Consider the following 18,797-nt stretch of genomic DNA (forward strand, 5'->3'; position numbering starts at 1 on the left):
AATGTGACGCAGCTATGAAAAAGGCTAATGCAATCCTAGGATGCACCAGGCAAGGTACTTCCAGCAGAAACAGAGAAGAATTAGTACCATCATACAAAGCACTGCTAAGACATCTGCAATACCGTGTGCAATTCTGGTCTTCCATTTTTAAGAAAGATGGCTTCAAACTTGAACAGGTGCAGAGAAGGACTACTAGGATGATCAGAGGAATGGAAAACCTACCTTATGGGAGGAGACTCAAAGAGCTTGACTTGTTTTGCCTAACCAAATGAAAGCTAAGGTTAGCTCTCTATAAATACATCAGAGGGATAAATACCAGGGAGGGAGAGGAGTTATTTAAGTTAAGTGCCAGTGTTGACCCAAGAACAAATGGATATAAAGTGGCCATCAACAAGTTTAGGCTTGAAATTAGATGAAGGTTTCTAACCATCAGAGGAGTGAAGTTCTGGAACAGTCTTCCAAAGGGAGCAGTGGGGGCAAAAAACCTAACTGGCTTCAAGACTGAGCTTGATAAGTTTATGGAAGGGATGGTATGATGAGACTGCCTACAATGGCATGTAGCTAATCTGCAACTTCTAGTACCAAATATCTTCAATGACCAGTGATGGGACTATAGAAGCGGAAGACTCTGAGTTACTACAGAGAATTCTTACTCACATGTCTGGCTGTTCGGTCTTACCCAAATACTCAGGGTCCAACTGATTGCAATATTTGGAGTCAGTGAAGAATTTTCCCCTGGGGCATATTGGCAGAGATCCTGGCGGGTTATCACTTTCTTCTGCACTTCCTCTGTCACTTGCAGGTATAAATCAGAGTAAATGGTGGATTCTCTGGAACCTAAAGTCTTTAAATCGTGAACTGAGGACTTCAGTAACTCAGCCAGACGTTATGAATCCATTACAGGAGTGGGTGGGTGAGGTTCTGTGGCTTGCATTGTTCAGGAGGTCAGATTAGATCAGGGATCGGCAATCTTTGGCACGCAGCGCACCAGGGTAAGCCCCCTGGCGGGCCGGGCCAGTTTGTTTACCTGCCACGTCCGCAGGTTTGGCCGATTGCAGCTCCGACTGGCTGCAGTTTACTGCTCAAGGCCAATGGGAGCTGCGGGAAGCAGCGAGGGTCTGGGCGCCACTTCCCGCAGCCCCCATTGGCCCGGAACAGCGAACCCCGGCCCGTGGGAGCTGCGATCGGCTGAACCTGTGGGCCACGTCCAAAGGTTGCCGATCTCTGGACTAGATGGTCACAATGGTCCCTTCTGGCCTTAAAGCCTATGGGAATGTGAGGAACACATTTTTCTATTCAAACTGTAATTAGCAAAACATCATATATTCTTATTTACATAAGAATTGGAGTCTACAAATGAACTAAACTGAGTGTGAAGAGATGAATCTAAAATAAGAGATTATATCCAAACCCCTCCAACTATAAGTGGATAACCTATACACTTTTTAAAGGTGGTTGTGACCCACTAAGCATTTCCAGTGGATGACCAGAAGCACAAGCATTAACAGTAATGTAGCTCCTTAATATAGGGTGTACTGCAAAGGATGAGTCAGATAATAGCAAGTTGCAATGTTTAAGTCAAAACTGTGGCTCTGATTTTTCATGGGAAACCATCCTGCACCTTCCCACTGCCTCAGGAACAGACTAAATGATTATCCATATGCCCACCTTAGAAAATAAAGAACATTTAGGAACCACTGTCTTAAGCACAGTAATGTAAGCCTTGGATCTGTGGCTTGCTTTATGACAAGGTTGCTCACACGACAATCACCCTCTTAGCACTTCTGAAGTCAATCGCAAGACTTTTTATAAGAGGAAGTGTAAAAAAGAATGCTAGGGAAGAAAGCAATATAAACATTTACACACACCTCTGTTAGTGGAATCCAGCTAAATGAATGTCAAGTAATGAATACTTCTGACAAATGACTGATTTCAGAGTCTGCTTTTATCTACAGATCCTGTATTTATAGTTCATGCCTTTTAAATTAATACATGAAAAAGGAATTAAACTGCTAATTATCATATTTCATTGCGGTTCATAACACTTTCATCAGACCTGTTAAATGATGGAGTCAGTTCAAGGGAGGAAGCTAAACCACACAAATTTATGTCAAGGGTATATCAGGCTGACAGGTTGGTAGCACAACTTGGGAGATTTGTGAGGAGTAAAAAGTTCACATTTTGGACCAAACCACGCTGGCTTGTGGGGTTTATTTATTTATTTTTATTATTGTATAAATATAAAGTAATTTTGCAGCAACCATAACTTACTCTCTGTCTTAAGTTACAGGCATATGGAAATTCTAACACCCAAAGACAAGATGGAGGGGTTTTACTTTTTGTGGGTTCCCCCCCACCTTGTTTTCAAACATTCTGGCCTTTTCCCTTAATAAGCCCTCCTCTCCACTTGGCAGAAAGTTTATATGAAAGCCAGAACCACAAGTAAACCCCCTTCCTAGTTGCCCGGTTTCTTGGTGAACTAGCGTGGTATCCTAGAGCATCACTCAGCTTGTGGTCTGCCCAGGTTGTGGCTGTTACGTTGATTAAATAAAACTCTCAGCTGTGAATTGAATAACAAGCGTTTCATGACAATTTTTGTGTTCAGCATACATGTTTTTTTGTGGTGAAAACTGGGAAATTTTCACAGCTCTAGCTCAGTTCTGAGGCCACTGAGTACTGGGAGCACTAAGGGGCGAGAATAGGCTGGTGTTAGAGTGGAAATACCTCTTACAGATGAATTACAACAAAGTGGAAGAGCTAAAGGTCCTGGTACTTCTCCCTGTATGCAAGTGCCTGGGGAGGAAGCAAAGAACGAGTGGAGACTTAGCTTTGCTCTGACTCTCTGGTGAGCAGAGTTGAGCTGGTGAGGGAGTGAGGGGCCTATGGTCCAGCAGCAGATCACACACACTCTGGGAACAAGGTGGGAAGCAAGGAAGGAATCCTGACTCTCTGAGGCAAGATTCCTTGTCAACAGGTGCTTCTGGGGTACCACACCTACAAGTTGCCCTCTACCCAGGGCAAGTGCTATCTGAATGCTATCTTGGGCTGTACAGATACATGCAGAACGGTATGGAAAATAGCAACTGAATATAAGTAAGTTTTTAAATGAGTTAGAGTAATTGCAACTTTATTTATACACCTTACCGACTGGAAAGATTCACCACCTTTTTGCTGTATGCACATATGCTGAAATAAAAACATGCACTCCTTTTCTTTGCAGAATTCAGACCAAGTGTAATGAACGTTTCATGTCTTTCAAGCACTGCTTTGTTATGCTATAAGCACTCATTTCATGCTTTGAATATTTCCTGTCAGACCTTCCTCGGATGATTTGGGGGGTGAGGGTGGGGGGGAGGGTTGGTCAGAATGCTTTGCTTGTGAAGGTTAATGGTTATAAGCAGTGAAAACTGAAGTCCTCCATCAATCCTCAAGTCTTAAATACTGCAGGTCACTGATGAGGCAAGATTCTCTACTTGGCCCTTGTAGTGGCTTCAGAACTGACCCTAATTAACTATCCCATATCATGTTAGCATTCTTCAAAGCTGCCAAAACAGGGTGTCCTCAACAGAGTGCCAGCTAATGATAAGTAGGCTAAATTGTGAGCAGAGATGTACCCATTAACACTGGAAATTAAAAAACCTGTGCAATAAAATCTGGACCACAAACTCATTTGACTTTGGACATGAATCTCTCTGAAAGTATGGCAATACAGGAGAAAGACAAGTGCTTTCTTTACTAGACTTTTTAGATACTTTTTGCATAAGGGCCAGGAAACTGGCTGGGAAATGGAGTTAAATACAGCAAGAGTTTAGGTTCTAGAGCATTACAATTAACATTCTATACATTTTGTTTTGTGTTAGAAATGAGAATCTGAGCTGCAATCTACTTGAAATGAAACAGCATGAAAAAATGCAGGACTCACAGCACACTTTTATAAATTTTGTGGCCAAGTATGGCAGCATATGTTTCTTTGGAACCATATGAAACATGGACTCTAAGGCTCACTACAGACAACTGATTCCATCTTTCCCATAAATAAATCATAGTGTAAACTGTAATGGGCATAAAATAGAATTTTCCCCAAATCAAATTTTCATTAGCTAATGTCTACGTCTAGACTGAAATGTCCTACTATAGTCACTCTGTAGAAAGGCACACTGAATGACTGCACCAAATCTCCACTTTACAGATCAAATTCTGCCATAAGTTTACAACCTGGCTTAAAGTCACCTGTGTAACCCCAGGGAAGCCAATGGGACTTAAAGGGGTGTGAGTCTGTGGACAATCTGGCCCAGAGTCTATACGCAGGTCTGTTCCAACAAGGTGAAATTATCATTGATCTTCTACTTTACCCGCAAGGTAGCAGATTCATTGTTGTGAGTCCTAAGCTTCTTTTGAAGTACTTACTGACGAGAAGTTAATTTCAGTTTGATCTCTGAGCTTGGGAAGATTTCTCAAATGCTACTTTATAGCAAGAGAAAAGCAGCTTTCCATATTCATACAAATCCAACCCAAATGAGTCTATAAACAACAAGAAGAACAACAACAAAGCTGCTTCTATTGTATCATGCCAAATGCAGCTATCATTGAAAGAAAAACTTCCTCTGCAGCCCCCAGGTATATCCTGGAAATGAGGTGCTTTACAAATGTTAGTAGGCTGACATGAAGCACTTTTTAACTGTATTAGTTTTCATTTCAACATGTGTTCAACTGAATTAGAGTAAAGTGGTATGAGACTGGGTTCAACATGTAAATGCCATAAGAGTGGCTTTTTGCTTTCATCAGTGTCTCTTTGGGATATTGATCTATGTTCTATGACACACAAAAAGGAAAAAAAGATGATAATCATGCACAGCAATGAAATTACTGCAGGTTTCATGAAAGGAGAAAAAAAGAGATGAAATACTGGAACAAGGACATCAAGAGGCAGAGCTTTTAAGAACACCCTTACCTCACTCAGTTAAAAAGAACAAAAAGCTTTTCTTCCATGTACTATACTGTAGCTAGAGTAAGGTCCTTCTAACAACATAACAGGTAAAAATGAAAGATGGTAACATTTTCAAGAGGGCCTAAGTGATGTAGGAGCCCAATAAGTGCCTCAGAACCTCAATGTCAATGACACTTAGGTTCCTAAGTGCTTATGTCACTTTTAACAATGGGACTTAGGCCAGGTCTACACTACAGACCTAAATCAGTATAACCACATTGCTCAGGGGTGTGAAAAATCCACACCCAGGAGTGACACAGTTATACTGACATAACTCCCCACACACATACACACACCAATGGAGACAGCGCTATGTTGTTGGGAGAGCTTCTCCTGCTGGCATAGCTACCGCCTTTCAGGGAGGTGGATTAACTACAGTGATGGGAGAAGCTCTCCCCCCATTGGTGTAGGAGTGACTTTACTAAAGCACTACAGCAGCTGTAGGGCTGTACATGAAGACAAGCCCTTTGGTTCCTAAGGCACTTTTGAAAATTGTACCCATCCAGATAAACTAGAGAGTAACAAACTCCTATTCTTCTTGTACTCCCTGAATTCAATACATTTTGGGCTCAGCTGTGTGCTTGCTGAGGCAAACTACTGATGCAGAGCCTTTGAAAGGTATAATGCCCCCAGGGCCATGCAAGAAGCAGTGTGAGGTGCTTCTTCCTATACCCGCTCTATGGATGCAACAAGCACCCCCTGCCAGTGAACCCTGGCTGCTGCATACAGAGACCCTTCCCTCACCCAGACATAGCCCTTCCACATAGCTCTGCACTCCCTTGCACCTACAGCCATATTATGTCTGTCTTGAGCAGCCTTCCTCAGGAAAGGGGGAAGGGAGTGCAGAGAGTTCCCTACATCCATCCCACCCCCACCTCAGCCACACACATTATGAGGGGCCACAATTTGTTCCATTGTGGTTTTAAGCACTGAAAAGTTGGTACATGGTATTTTTTTAAAAACGCGTTTCTTTCATGTTTAATACCCAAGACCAGCCCTACTTCAATGGCAATGTTTACAAGTTCAGTCTAATTACCTCAGGGTTGAAAAACGTGTTTGGTGAGTTGCTTCACATCATTGTTTGGTCTTTTTTAATGCTGTGAAGAACAAGATGCCTTTCATTACCTGCAGTGGTATGAAGATACTTGCAGCTCGAAGCAGGAAGAATGTGTTTGAATGAAAAAACATTTGATTTGGGCATTAAATATTTTATTTGTTAGATAAAAATCTCCCCTCTGTGGATTTTGTCTGAGCAATGTTTTATTCGGCACATGTTGGTAATCAGATGCCAGATTTTTTTTTCTTTTCTTCTTCTTTTTTTTTTTAAAAGGCACGGCCAACTAAAAGTTAGAAGAAAGCTAAAAGTTAACAAATGAAAAGGAGAGTTAATGATCTGCTAATGGACAGCTATAGGCTCCGTCTCTTGCTGGGGCGGTTGAGAAGGACCTGAGGATACTTAGCCCACATGTGCTGTTTAGCCTCATGGCCCAGCACAAGAAGAGTGACAGTACATGTTGTGGCCCCAACGGACACTGCTACCAAAGTTCTCCGACCAGCAGCGCAGGGACGCCCACACACCTACCGTGGAGCAACCACAGGGACACTACTAGAAGAATAAACTGGAGGACTTGTGGCACCTTAGAGACTAACCAATTTATCTGAGCATGAGCTTTCGTGAGCTACATCCGATGAAGTGAGCTGTAGCTCACGAAAGCTTATGCTCAAATAAATTGGTTAGTCTCTAAGGTGCCACAAGTCCTCCTTTTCTTTTTGCGAATACAGACTAACACGGCTGTTACTCTGAAACCTAGAAGAATAAACTGTTTTCCTCTTTAACAAGTCCAGTCTCTTCACGAGTACCTTGCTGCTGAGAGCTATTCCAACCTCCTTTTCCAAAGGCAGTGGAAGGACGTGGTCAGAAGAAGTCAATCCACTGTTTGAGTTTCCTACTGAACAGACTCTACACCCATCACTTTTTCTTATTGATGAGTGCAGAGCACGTTTAACACTGGAGAGATTTCTTTCTGCTCCAGCTAGTCAGGCTGCGATATGTGCCTTGGATGAAGAGATCAACCAGCTCTGGATACAAACAGGAGGGAGCCAAGGACTAAATTTGGTGTTGGGAGACTCTTGATGTTTTTTTCTGCTCTCCTTCATATGCTTTGCCTTTTACCCATCTGAAGATGAGTCACATGATTTTCCCTTCTCTCCATTTTAAGCCCTCAATTTTCCTCTTTATCTGGTTAGGATTTAATCTGGGGATTTCCAGTGAAGACCAGGAAGAGGGTCCTGTGATGGCTACAATACACTTATGCATCTGAGGAAGTGAGCTGTAGCTCACGAAAGCTTAAGCTCTAATAAATTGGTTAGTCTCTAAGGTGCCACAAGTACTCCTTTTCTTTTTGCGAATACAGACTAACACGGCTGTTACTCTGAAACCTAACAATACACTTGTTCACCTCTTTGCTGGATCTCTTGAAAAAAGTTTCTTTCTTTGTGATTCTGTTAGTTGTAGTAGGGCTAACTACTAACTAATTCTGACTCTGATGTTCTATTGTTATTATTTTGTGTCTGTTTGACATTCTTTTGCTAGTAGGGTAAGCAGCTGCCTGAAGCTGTGTCTTAGCAAAGGCTAAAGAAAAGAAATGAGTGGCAAGGGCCATGTTGGGAGCAGTTGGCACAAATTTTTTTTCTATCTGCTGGCTCTGTCTGAGTGATAGCAACCATGAAACCCACTGGAGAAAATGGATGGCTCTAAATACAAGAGTAATTATTTGCATTAGCTTTAGTTTAGTGAAACTTAAATGGATGATTCTTCCTAAAGTAACTTACAGAATTTTAAACAATGAATTTAAACTTACTGTAGAAGACCTTGTTTTTCAGGGCTATATAGCTGACCCTTGTGAACCTACATTATTCAAGCTATGCAATATATATATGTATAATAAATAACTTTAGAATTTATGGAGTAGAACAGAAAGGATATTAACAGGCAAGCAGAGGGACTGTGCAACCCTCAGAAGGCTTTTAAAGATTTATTTTTTTAAATGAAGGAATGTGTGCATGTGAGGGGTAGTACTCTTAATTGATATACTTGTAGACTCCTTACAGAAATGCATGCAATATGATCCAAAATCTGTCCTCAATCTGGTTGCTTGGCTGTTGACTTCAGTGGGAGCAGAATTATCCCACTGCTATTTTCTTTGATTTTTAAGAAATTTCCCTCTCTGTGGGCACAATGCAACTGCTACTAAAATCAGTGGTGAGACTCCCCTTGACTCCAGAGGTATTTGGATCAGGGTCCATGGTAATGGTCTATGGCAAGTGTAGAACAACACAGTGAATATGATTTCTGTATGCACTTTTGTGTGTGCAGTTTTTCATTTTCTAAAGCCTGCAGTTTGGCTTTCATCCTGGCATTCAGCAGATCAGAACTGCAGGGCTATGTTGATGTCCATGCTGGGTCTGATACACCGCAAGCTGTGGACCGTGTGTGCACTGAGAATGAGCTCAACATCAACTTGGAGGGATCAGGCCTTTTAGACCCAACAGCATGTGCTAGTCTAGGGACGCTCCCACACAGACACTGCAAACTGCAACTAATCAGATACAAGGATTCTGATATAGTGGGGGAAAATACCCATTACTAAAACTGAGTAAGAATAATTTTCCTGATTATTTATTAAGGAAAAAAGTACTATTGACAAGTCACCAGTGACATTCCAATAATTCATTAATGTTTGTTTTACAAGAAGCATTAAGATTCCAGAACTGACATTTCTAGTTTTATTGGGGTTTGACACATTTTATATTATTCACTGTCATTGCGGCTTTTTGGGGTGGCAGTTGTGAAATGTGCTTCCTTAAGACTGAGCACTGCATAGTAAGGAGAACAGTTGTTGAGAAGCTGCAAAAGAATGTCAAACAGACACAAAATAATAACAATAGAACATCAGAGTCAGAATGATTCGGGGTGCCTAGCAAAGCGTAATTTAAAATGTGACATAATAAACAGAGGCAACATATTAAAAAAAAAATTCAGAACTGGCAGAACAGATTTCACAGTTTTGCCAATTCATCTCCAAAACTGGCAATCCTTTTGCAATAAATTATAATTGTTCTAAAACAGCACTGATAAGAGAAGCTAGACACCGTCATTCAATAGTCAGAAAAATGTTTTCAGACATTGTGGCTAGAGATGAGCAGAATAAAGGCCCTCAAATCTGAAACATTTCAAATTTCAGAGAGAGAGAAATAGTGACCCAGAATGCCAGACATCTCACCAAAACACCTGACATGATGAGATTTCTAGAGTGTGATGCTGAAATTTCCTGAGAAAAGCTCTTAAGATTTTGATATTATTGAATATAAACACTAGCCCTGATTCTGCCTTGAACTTGAACACTCAGCTCTAACTTTAAACTTTAATCCAAATGGAATCCAGATCTAAGCACCACCATTTTTGACTCATCCCTGTTTGTGACTTGTTTATTTACTAGTCAAGTATTCAGTATAAACATTCAAAACATTAAAGGAAACAGTGTTGTACCATAAAGAAGAGAGGCAGCAATAAAAGCACACCAAATCAAAAATCAATTTGATGGATTTGTTAAAGGGATATGAGAATTCTATCTTGTATGTTTAAAAATCCTATATGAGATAGATTTTAATGCCCCCATAAGTGTGAAAGGGGCTTTAGATTGTAAGCCCTACAGGGCAGACATTACAAGCCTCTTTTCTGTGTTTAGATAGCGTCCAGCACAATGGGGCCCCACTCTCAACTGGGGCCTCTGGGTGCTACTACAATATAAACACTTACTACTAATAATTATAAGTTCAATTTTTAAAAACATCAGAAAAAAATTCAGAATAACCAGGGATTGTCTCAGTTTCAATTATCTCCAATGTTGGATGTCACCATTTCTTGATTCCAAGCACTAATGAAAATAATTATCTGTAGTAACAGAAGGTACAGAATTTCAATTGCCAAGGAGGCCATAAGAGATGCTGGGCTGTTGTTTTTTGGGGTTTTTGGGGGGTGGTGGGAAAAGAAGGGTATTGTTTTTACCTCAAGTTCCTCCCTTTGTAACTTCATCTATCTTTTCACATACAATCCCCTAGCTCAATTACTGACAGTAAATGCTTCTCTGGGCCCTTTTACAATGGAAGCCAGCCGTGATGTCCCTTCCATGGGTTCAATTTACTTCTACTTAGAAACTGTCCTACCTCAGAGAATACTAGTACCTGCTCACAGTGGTAACCTTTTGGTTTAGCCTTTCTCAATGGGACTTCTGTGCTTACGACTCCCTATTAAAACAATGCAGCAGTCTCGCTGCAGTATTCTTAAAATTCACGGCCATGTGGCTGCTTTCTAACAAGGTCAAATAGCTGTTTTCAGAAACAAGTTTTAGAAATAAAAGTAGAAAAAGAAGAAGCAAATTAAGATTTGAGTCTTACTGCATCTTTTCTCTCCATGTAATACTACCACCTTCACAGAATCACGCCAATGAAAATATAGACAGCTCTGAAAAAACTTTTATCACTCAAGAAGTGGTTAATAGTTTGAGTGGCTGCTGTGATCATAGATTTCCAGTCCTGCTTCGAGAGGGTCAATGCTTCAGCAGAGCGTCCTGTCAGTTTTATTGTGTGTACTTTTGGGTGAGGGGGGTATAGAGAAGTGGTTGCAGAAAAATTAGAGTATTTCAAAGTGACTGTTTTGTTTTGCAGGACAATTTGAAATCCTGCAATCTCAAATGATGAGCTGGACAGATACTGTGAGTCAGGCACTTCAGAGTGTTCCGTTATCATGAAAACATCAATAAACAAAACAACGTTAAAAGCACACAGATAAAAATGAAAGTAAGGCTGTAGGCACCCCCTAGGGGGTCATGACTCATGACCCATGGTTTGAAAGCCTCTGCTATAGTGAAATAAACCCCAGTGCTGCATGCAGCAGGCTCTATTACAGCATCCCCCTAATTAAAACAATTTTAATGGAATAAAGATCTCCCTCCTGGACTGTAGAGACGAATGCTACTCTAATTTTGTGAAACTGTGGCATTTAACTAGGAAGAAGATGCACCATTCATTTTCAGAGATCTCTAGTCAATTGTTCAAAGACTGAGTCTTTTTATACTACACATGTGCACTTACTGCTTGAAAATGAAAATCCTTGTAAACATGGTCTACTGTAATATTCCAAAGTAGCAGCAGGTAAGAACTTACCATTTTCTGGCTGGTCCTTAATATCAGCTTCACTTGGCTGGCTGGGACTTTCAGATTGACTTGAATCTGAAAAACATAAAATACAGCCAAAAATTACAGGGTCTGCTGTGGAAAGTAGATCACAGGCGCCAGACTTCCTTAAAAGGTTGAAAGTACAAGCTAAGGACAGGAATGTTGCACTAGGACATGACAATGCTAGGAGGCCAGTGCCCTGGTCGTATTTATGCTAGGAAGAAACTGTATCTTGTTTACAGCATTGTATGGGGTGTTCAGTCTGTGCATTAGCATAAATTAGACTTAGAGAAATCTTCTCTTTAGAGGAAGCCTGATTTAAACTGCTTTTCTACATTTTTTTATAATGCATTTTGCATGTTGCATGCAAACCTGAGACTTAATCCAGAGTCAAAACATATTTTTAAATTGGCATACAACAGTAACTAACTATAAAACTAATGTTAACTAACATGTTCTGATTACTGTCTATATGTTACAGCAACAAGAAATTCACAATACAGATAGAAGACCTGATTCTCATCATGCTTTCACTGTGGGTACGTGGTGTAGCACACTGAAATAAATGGCATGACTCCCCATTTACAGTGGTGTAAAGTGAGATCAGATGCTGAACCAACAGCTTCAGAACATGCACCAATAATGAGTTCTACAGGTTCCTAGTTAAAATTCTCCAACTAACCTACTAATACATTTGCCTGAAACAATAAAATGACCCATAAGATCATTTCTGTTGACGTAGGTTTGTTAATCTACATTCACTTTCTTTTGTACTAAAAAGCTGTTTTTAGTTTAAAAATAATGATTTTTAGCAGAAGCTTTGGGTAAACAAGATTTTTGTTTCATAATTATTTTTAACTGTCTGCTCTTCAAATTGGAAAAAAATGCTTTATATGTGTAAAAAAATATTTTCTAAAGAAAAACTCAACCTCTTAACTAGGTTTTCTTAAGACCAACAGAAACATTACAGAGTTAAAAGAAATCACACTTTATCAGTTTGGAGTAAAAGAACAATTTGGGATCAATTTAAAAGTTAAAAAAAAGTTTTAACTCAAAACACACTTAAGGAATGAAACCATTGTTACTGTACTAAAAAAAAAAATCTACATTTGTGATAAACCTATTTCCTCACTTCACCTTAACTGTGCAAGGTTTAGAAATAGCTGTCTGAAATTGGACTACATTTCAGTAAGAAGTCAATGCAAGATCAAAAGGTCATGACACTTAACTGTGATTAAATTGAAAATCTTACTTCTATTGCAATAGAGTGATAACACCACCCCTTCGTTTTCTTTGAGGTATTAATAGCACTGAAAGAAGCAGCACTACTAGAGACCTGGGATCAAGCAATGCTAATTTATTGCTTTAAAAAGGCCCCTTGCTTTTAAGCAAATGAAGATTTTAATTACTACTGAGTTCTATATAGAAAATGCCAATTTTAAATATTTTTTAAAAAATTACCTGCTGACTGTATCTGTTAACTATCATGAAAAAGCTTAAAGGACAATTCCGTGTAATTTAAACACTACATCTAATAAAAGGTGTGCGCAACATAATTTTCATAAAGTTTGTAATATAAACATTAAAAATGTTTAGTAAAGATAGCTCCAGGGTAGATATCTGTAGTTAAAATCAACGTGTAGTTCAGCTAAAAAAACCTGACAATGTGATATCCCACAACACTACTATCTACCTCTAAGAACTATCTTCTCCTCCAGCTTCTAAATGCATTACTTTAATCATTTCATAAAGGAAGTTTGGCAAAGATTTTAAATTTAAACTTTGCCGCTAACATTTTATTTTAAATATCAGCTTTGTGGGTTAGCATTACCTTATGCACCCTAAACGCAGATCCTGGATAGCAGATAGTCCATATAAGCCCATCCTCAACATTGCCATATTCTGGACACCATATTTTGACAGACGTTTAATGTTTTTGGTACCACAAAGGTCAAAAATTCAGTCAACATTCGAGGACTAACTCAACATATTTCATTTCATATGACATGCATTATGTTTCTTTTTTCCCCACCAAGCCATTGTTCAATCACTGTTTGACCTTTACAACTAAAATAATGTTAAAATGTAGTAGAAATATTTATTTTTAAAAAACAGACAGTGAAGAAATATGGAAATAAGATGAATAACTAAAAAAATATTTTAAAAGTCATTTAGACAGCAGCGGGAATGGCCGATCACTGGTACATGCAAGGATGCCAAGCTACGAGCTGGCACACTTCTGATACCCAGTGTGGTACCTTCGCTCTTCATCGATGCTCCATATCCTGTATTTGGCACAGAAACTCAGACTTTCTCTCTAGATTCTGAGACACAAAGAATGCATTTTTGTATATGTTTAGTGCCGCTCTCCAGATACTAGAATTAGTGGCAAGACAGACATTGAGCCCAGAACATTTGTTAGCATATTGAGTCTTGACTTTTTTTTTTCACATCTAGCTACAAATCCTATTTTTCTGCAACCCTCTCCTCATGTAAATAATACCCCAAAAAACTATAATTTTGCAAATGGGTGAAGGAAAATAAAATGCAGTAAAATGTGTTTTTAAAAATACGATGACACAGATCATCTAAGGCTCCCAAAAATACTAACTGGGCAAAAGTCTGCTCAGAATTGTCATGCAAGGTACCGTCTCATGGAAACCCCTGATAAGAACACTGAAGAAGGCACATAGCCAAAATGTTTCTATGCAGAATTTTGTTTCCCTGGTTTTATTCAGATGCTGCAGATGATCTGGCACATATAAATGTGCCACCACACAATTAAAGGATTGGCAAAATTCAGTGCCATTGTATTTTATAACCTTGTCGAGGACTACATAGTTTTTGTTCACAGCCCACCTCACTTTTTCCTGAGTTGGCAATAGCTCGCACTATTTTTCATTTTGATTTAGGAAACTTTAAACCCCCAGCTTTCTGAATGTTTCATGTTTTGTGGGTTCTGATATTGTGGGTGGGAAGTCAGTCCTGCTGAGTCAGTTAGCCAAACAGGTGACTAGAGAAATAAATTAATTTTTGTCCACACATATTAGATATAAATGAAAGATTGTTTTATAAGTATTTGCATGAAATCAATAAAATCACTGATTATAAAGCAGTTTAACAATGCATTTGACATTCTCTTCTCTGTGTATTTGATAGCTGCTTCACACAATACACTATATACACTTCATGCCTATTTTCTTTAGCAACGACATTGCCAGTTAAATTCTACCACCTGCAATAATTAGAGCCATTGAAAAACACACAAAACAAAATATACAGTAGATGGGAGGCCCTCTTGAATCCAGGGCCCCCTGCGGCAACGAGTTTCATTGGTGCCTGAAACTAGGGCTGGTAGGAAGCCAAAGAATCTGTATATTACAATAAAGTGCATGTTATTAAGAGGTGTATTTAAATGATTTCAGATGGAGTTGGAAACATCATAGTGAGGAAGCACTATTAAGATTCCTGATTTTTTCTAAATCCAGGAGTTTAGTTTTATGTTTAAGGAAGCTTAACCTTGAATAGCACAGCATTTTTTAGTTTAAAAAAAGCCCACCGGTAGAATTTTAACCCGTAAGCAGCTAGAGTTAGCATGCATGAGAGTGTACTCGGGTTACTGGACTATTGGGGCTCAAATGGGGCTGAAATCAATAACCATTGTAGGAAAACAGAATAAAAGGAATTTTGAAGCTATATTTATTCTGTATCTCCACGAGCCAACTATTAGTGGGGGTGAAAAAAGACAAAATGGGCCAGATTTTCTGAAGCAGCCTCTGATATTGTGCCTGTATTTTCTGTGCCTCTTAGGATCAGGCCCTTAAAAACATGCCACCCCAATGCAACAGTGGGTGTTATATGGAAGAGCTGAGTCTGATCTTGAACTTGACCTCACACTGTGGATAGGCATGGTCCTTTAGCTCAAGCAGGAAGGATTTGTGCTTTCTGACGCTGATGGTCCTGGGTTTCATTCCCACTGTCAATTGTGGTGCCTTGTATGCATGTGACCACAGATTCACTACAGAGTAGAAAAAGAGCTTGTGGTGCTGCGTGTCACTGAACAGAAGTGATCCATTTTTTGACAACGATAAAACAGAAATATGAAAGGTTCACTGAAAACTCTGGGTTCTGGGTGGTAGCAACATCAACAGACTAACACTGCAGTCCTTACTTGTAGACAAGGAAGAAACAGACCTGAAGCAGAGGCACAGAGGTATCCTACTTCCTCACAGAAAATGACCATAGTTTTACCAACTGCTTGTGCAGTTTGATCATCAAAAATACACTTATCCACTTACCACTACTACACTACTTATAATTATGCTACCTTGGAGAGGCAGGACATTTTCTTGGAGAGGTACTGTACGGTAAACAGAAAATCTCCTATAACATTTTCATTCAGGACATGCAATGTTCTTCCTCTCAACGTTTCCTGTTTGAATCTAGGCCAAAGTGGTAGTGACCTTAAGCAACCTATCTTGGCTATCTGGTGTTTTATGTTAAATGAATTAGTGGGTGTCAGATTAATTCCTACCAAACTAGTGTCCATATCACAACTGAACCCTTGTTAGCGGTTTCATCAGAGAAGCCAGTGTGTGAATGGGCATGGAAATGTATCTACCCACTAACTGGGAGAGGTGGTCCCTTCAAGATAGAGGAAAAGCACGTTGGTGGGGATCGATCAGGAAGACTGTATTAACACTGCCCACGCTGACCCTGTTCTGTGGATAAATAAATAGAGAGCTCCTTTCTTCAGTACTGCCAATCCACACCTTTCACAAGCACTAGAAAAGTGTAAAGTTAAATTTTCCATTCATGTAATGTTTTATGGGGAAAATATTGTATAATAAACTGACACTTTATTCACGTTTCAGAGTCTTATTTGTAATAAAATATTTATACGGCTGGGTTGTGTTTGTACAATACATTTTTCATCTATAATTTGGGGTACAGATTCCACCAAAGATTTATATATGTAAAAAAATCTAAATCATATCCCTTTATACACAAACATGTATGCTGAGTTTAAGGGATCAGTGATTTACAAGCAGAAACCAGAACAGGTATTGAGACTTTTTATACTTACTTTTACAAAATTTACTGTAATTGTTATATATAGATAGATTTGGAAGGATTAGATTTTTCAGCAAATGTTGGTAAATGTCAATTTCACCTAACACACACACAAACTGACGAAAAAATATTTCCACTACTAATAATTAAAATTTGCAGATCAGCAAAGTAAGAAAAATGCTGCTTGAAAATTCATTAGCGTTTCATTGCAGAATATTTATTTTGTATATTTTGACATGTGGTGTTAACAAGTTGTGTTTTAAGTTTATAAGGCTTTAGTTTTTTTAATCTAAATGTGTACCGTCATCAAATAATTATTTTCTGACCCTTCTAATGTTTCACAACCTCCCTCCACAGTGAAAATTTCGATAAATTAAAACGGAGGAAAAAAAGCTTATAACCCATCATCTTGTGCAACTGTGAAAATTTAAATTGATAAACGTTTAAAAAATGCTTAAAAGTAAACATTGTTCCACTGAAATTATAAAAAAATAAAAATCAAATTCTGCCATGCCTATTTATAATTATAGGGGTGTGTACTATTATTTATTTTAAATAAGACACTGATCTACATTTAAACTCTAGCCATCACCTTCAAGTCAACTATTTTATAAGGTGTTCCAAGTGCCCATGTGTCCTTATCATACACGTCTGCCTCACACATTTATATATCCATACCAGCCTTCTAGTTCTTATTTTATGCACCCCATATACAGTATGTTATGTCCTTTCAACTCATGCACAAGGGCTCTGCAGTGGTAAAATCACAGCAATGCCAGTCTGGTTTTTATAAGGAGAAGACTCTTAATTCCTATACACTGGGAAAGAGATTATCTTTGATAATGGAAATGTAAATCAAAGCTTGCTGCTGTTTATTCCAGACAGACATTTGTGTGTTAAGTCTGTTTATCAGGCAACACTTTGTCTAAGCCAGGAAGTAGTCAGCCTTTGTAACAAGATGTATGCAAATGATTTTCCCATGAGCCCTTGCCACAAAACTTTTGTGGCAAAAAACTCCTTATTACTTCACCAGTAAGACGTTACTAAGCTACCCTGTAAGTAGACTAGCGACAAAACAGCTAGCTAGACTATGCTGATGAGTTTGAATAAGACCAAAACATGTGCCCACAGTCTGTTGCTCTTTATTCTAAGCAGACTTTGTGTATTACATCTGTTTATCAAGCAACACTTTGTCTGAATAATCAGGCTTTGTAACAAGGTAGAAGGAAGCAGAGATCCCAGAAACTCCAGAGCTAACTCGTCTGAGGCAAAAACTCCTCATTACTATCTTAGTCATAAGAAATGGGAGCAATACGTATAATAACTTGACTATAATGATAATAACACTCCAAAGCTGTAACAAAATGGTTTTCATTTTAAATCAACTTTGTTTGTTTTCATGAGTCCATCCATGAATGATTTACTGGTATCATGCGATAGCCCTAGAATGTGGGAAAACTGTGTATTCCCGTATTTGTTGGTTGACATTACAAACAAGCATTTGATTCACTTCTGTTCGTTTTTAAAACAGTTTACAGCCTTTTTGATTCCTGCTTATTGATTTATTTCTGGAACATTTTCTATGTATTTCTCTGCAGCAGCAAACATTAATTTTGACTTAATTCAAATTGTCATCAAAGGGTTCCTTAGGGAATCCCATAGCACACATTTTACATGTTATAATAAAATATTCTTAAAGTAAATACCATGCAACTGTTTGTTTTTTTAATTCCAAGAGACACAAAAATCCGTTACCCTAACCCAAAGCCCTTTTTCCTAGACAAAATAAACACTTTAGGACTTTACTTGTTTGTATTCTCCTCAGTGGTGCTGTATGCATCAGCAGCTAAAAACAAAGAAACTTTTAGCTGCTCAGACAAAATGCAGAAGCTCCCCAAACAACGAAGCAGGGCTGGGGGTGGGGAAGCATTCAGAAAGTCTGACAGTCCATTCAATATAGGGATGATGGCCATAATGCACCCAGGGTCCCCTTGCTAATTAAATATGCATTGGCACAGTTTTGATCGATGCAAGCCATGGATCAGATGACACACCTGCAAAATCTTGAGCCCAGTGCTCCCAGGAAAGGGAAAATACAGCCTGTCTCCTTATCTTTGTTTTCAAAGGCTCTCAATTTCTGTGCTTAGATATCTAATTTAATTCTCTCACCCCTCAGCAAACTGGATTAGGAAAGTCAATACTGCCTTTGTGCATCGACAGGAACACACAGCTTTCCTTTTATTCAATTTAGCCATGACCTTTAGACAAAGATAATGACAACTGTCTAAAAGTAAGGTAAGGCCCTACAGAGGGGGCCCCTTTGCTTTTTGTCATTCCACAGCTCTGGAACTCCCTGTCAGCCATGGGGCAAGCTGGAAACAATTTTTTGCAAATGTCAGCTCCTAACCAGTCCTTAAAAACCAAGGGGAGCTCGTACTCCATCCAGGAAACCATTTGATTGGCGTCCCACATCAGTGTCAGGACTATTGTCAGACACTCA

The 18,797-nt window shown here is 39.0% G+C and overlaps 1 protein-coding gene across 7 annotated transcripts in view; it reads right to left on the bottom strand.

Annotated features, from left to right (window-relative positions):
• The window catches only part of NFIA (nuclear factor I A), a 464,706-nt gene that overhangs the window by 135,420 nt on the left and 310,489 nt on the right, over positions 1-18,797 (bottom strand). For all 7 annotated transcript variants that reach the window (XM_073357514.1, XM_073357517.1, XM_073357513.1 and 4 more), the window contains exon 3: positions 11,213-11,278. In XM_073357514.1, the coding sequence (XP_073213615.1) occupies positions 11,213-11,278 (66 nt within the window). The remainder of the gene's footprint in view (positions 1-11,212; positions 11,279-18,797) is intronic.

This window comes from Lepidochelys kempii, chromosome 8, assembly GCF_965140265.1.
Source record: "Lepidochelys kempii isolate rLepKem1 chromosome 8, rLepKem1.hap2, whole genome shotgun sequence".
NCBI lineage: Eukaryota > Metazoa > Chordata > Testudines > Cheloniidae > Lepidochelys > Lepidochelys kempii.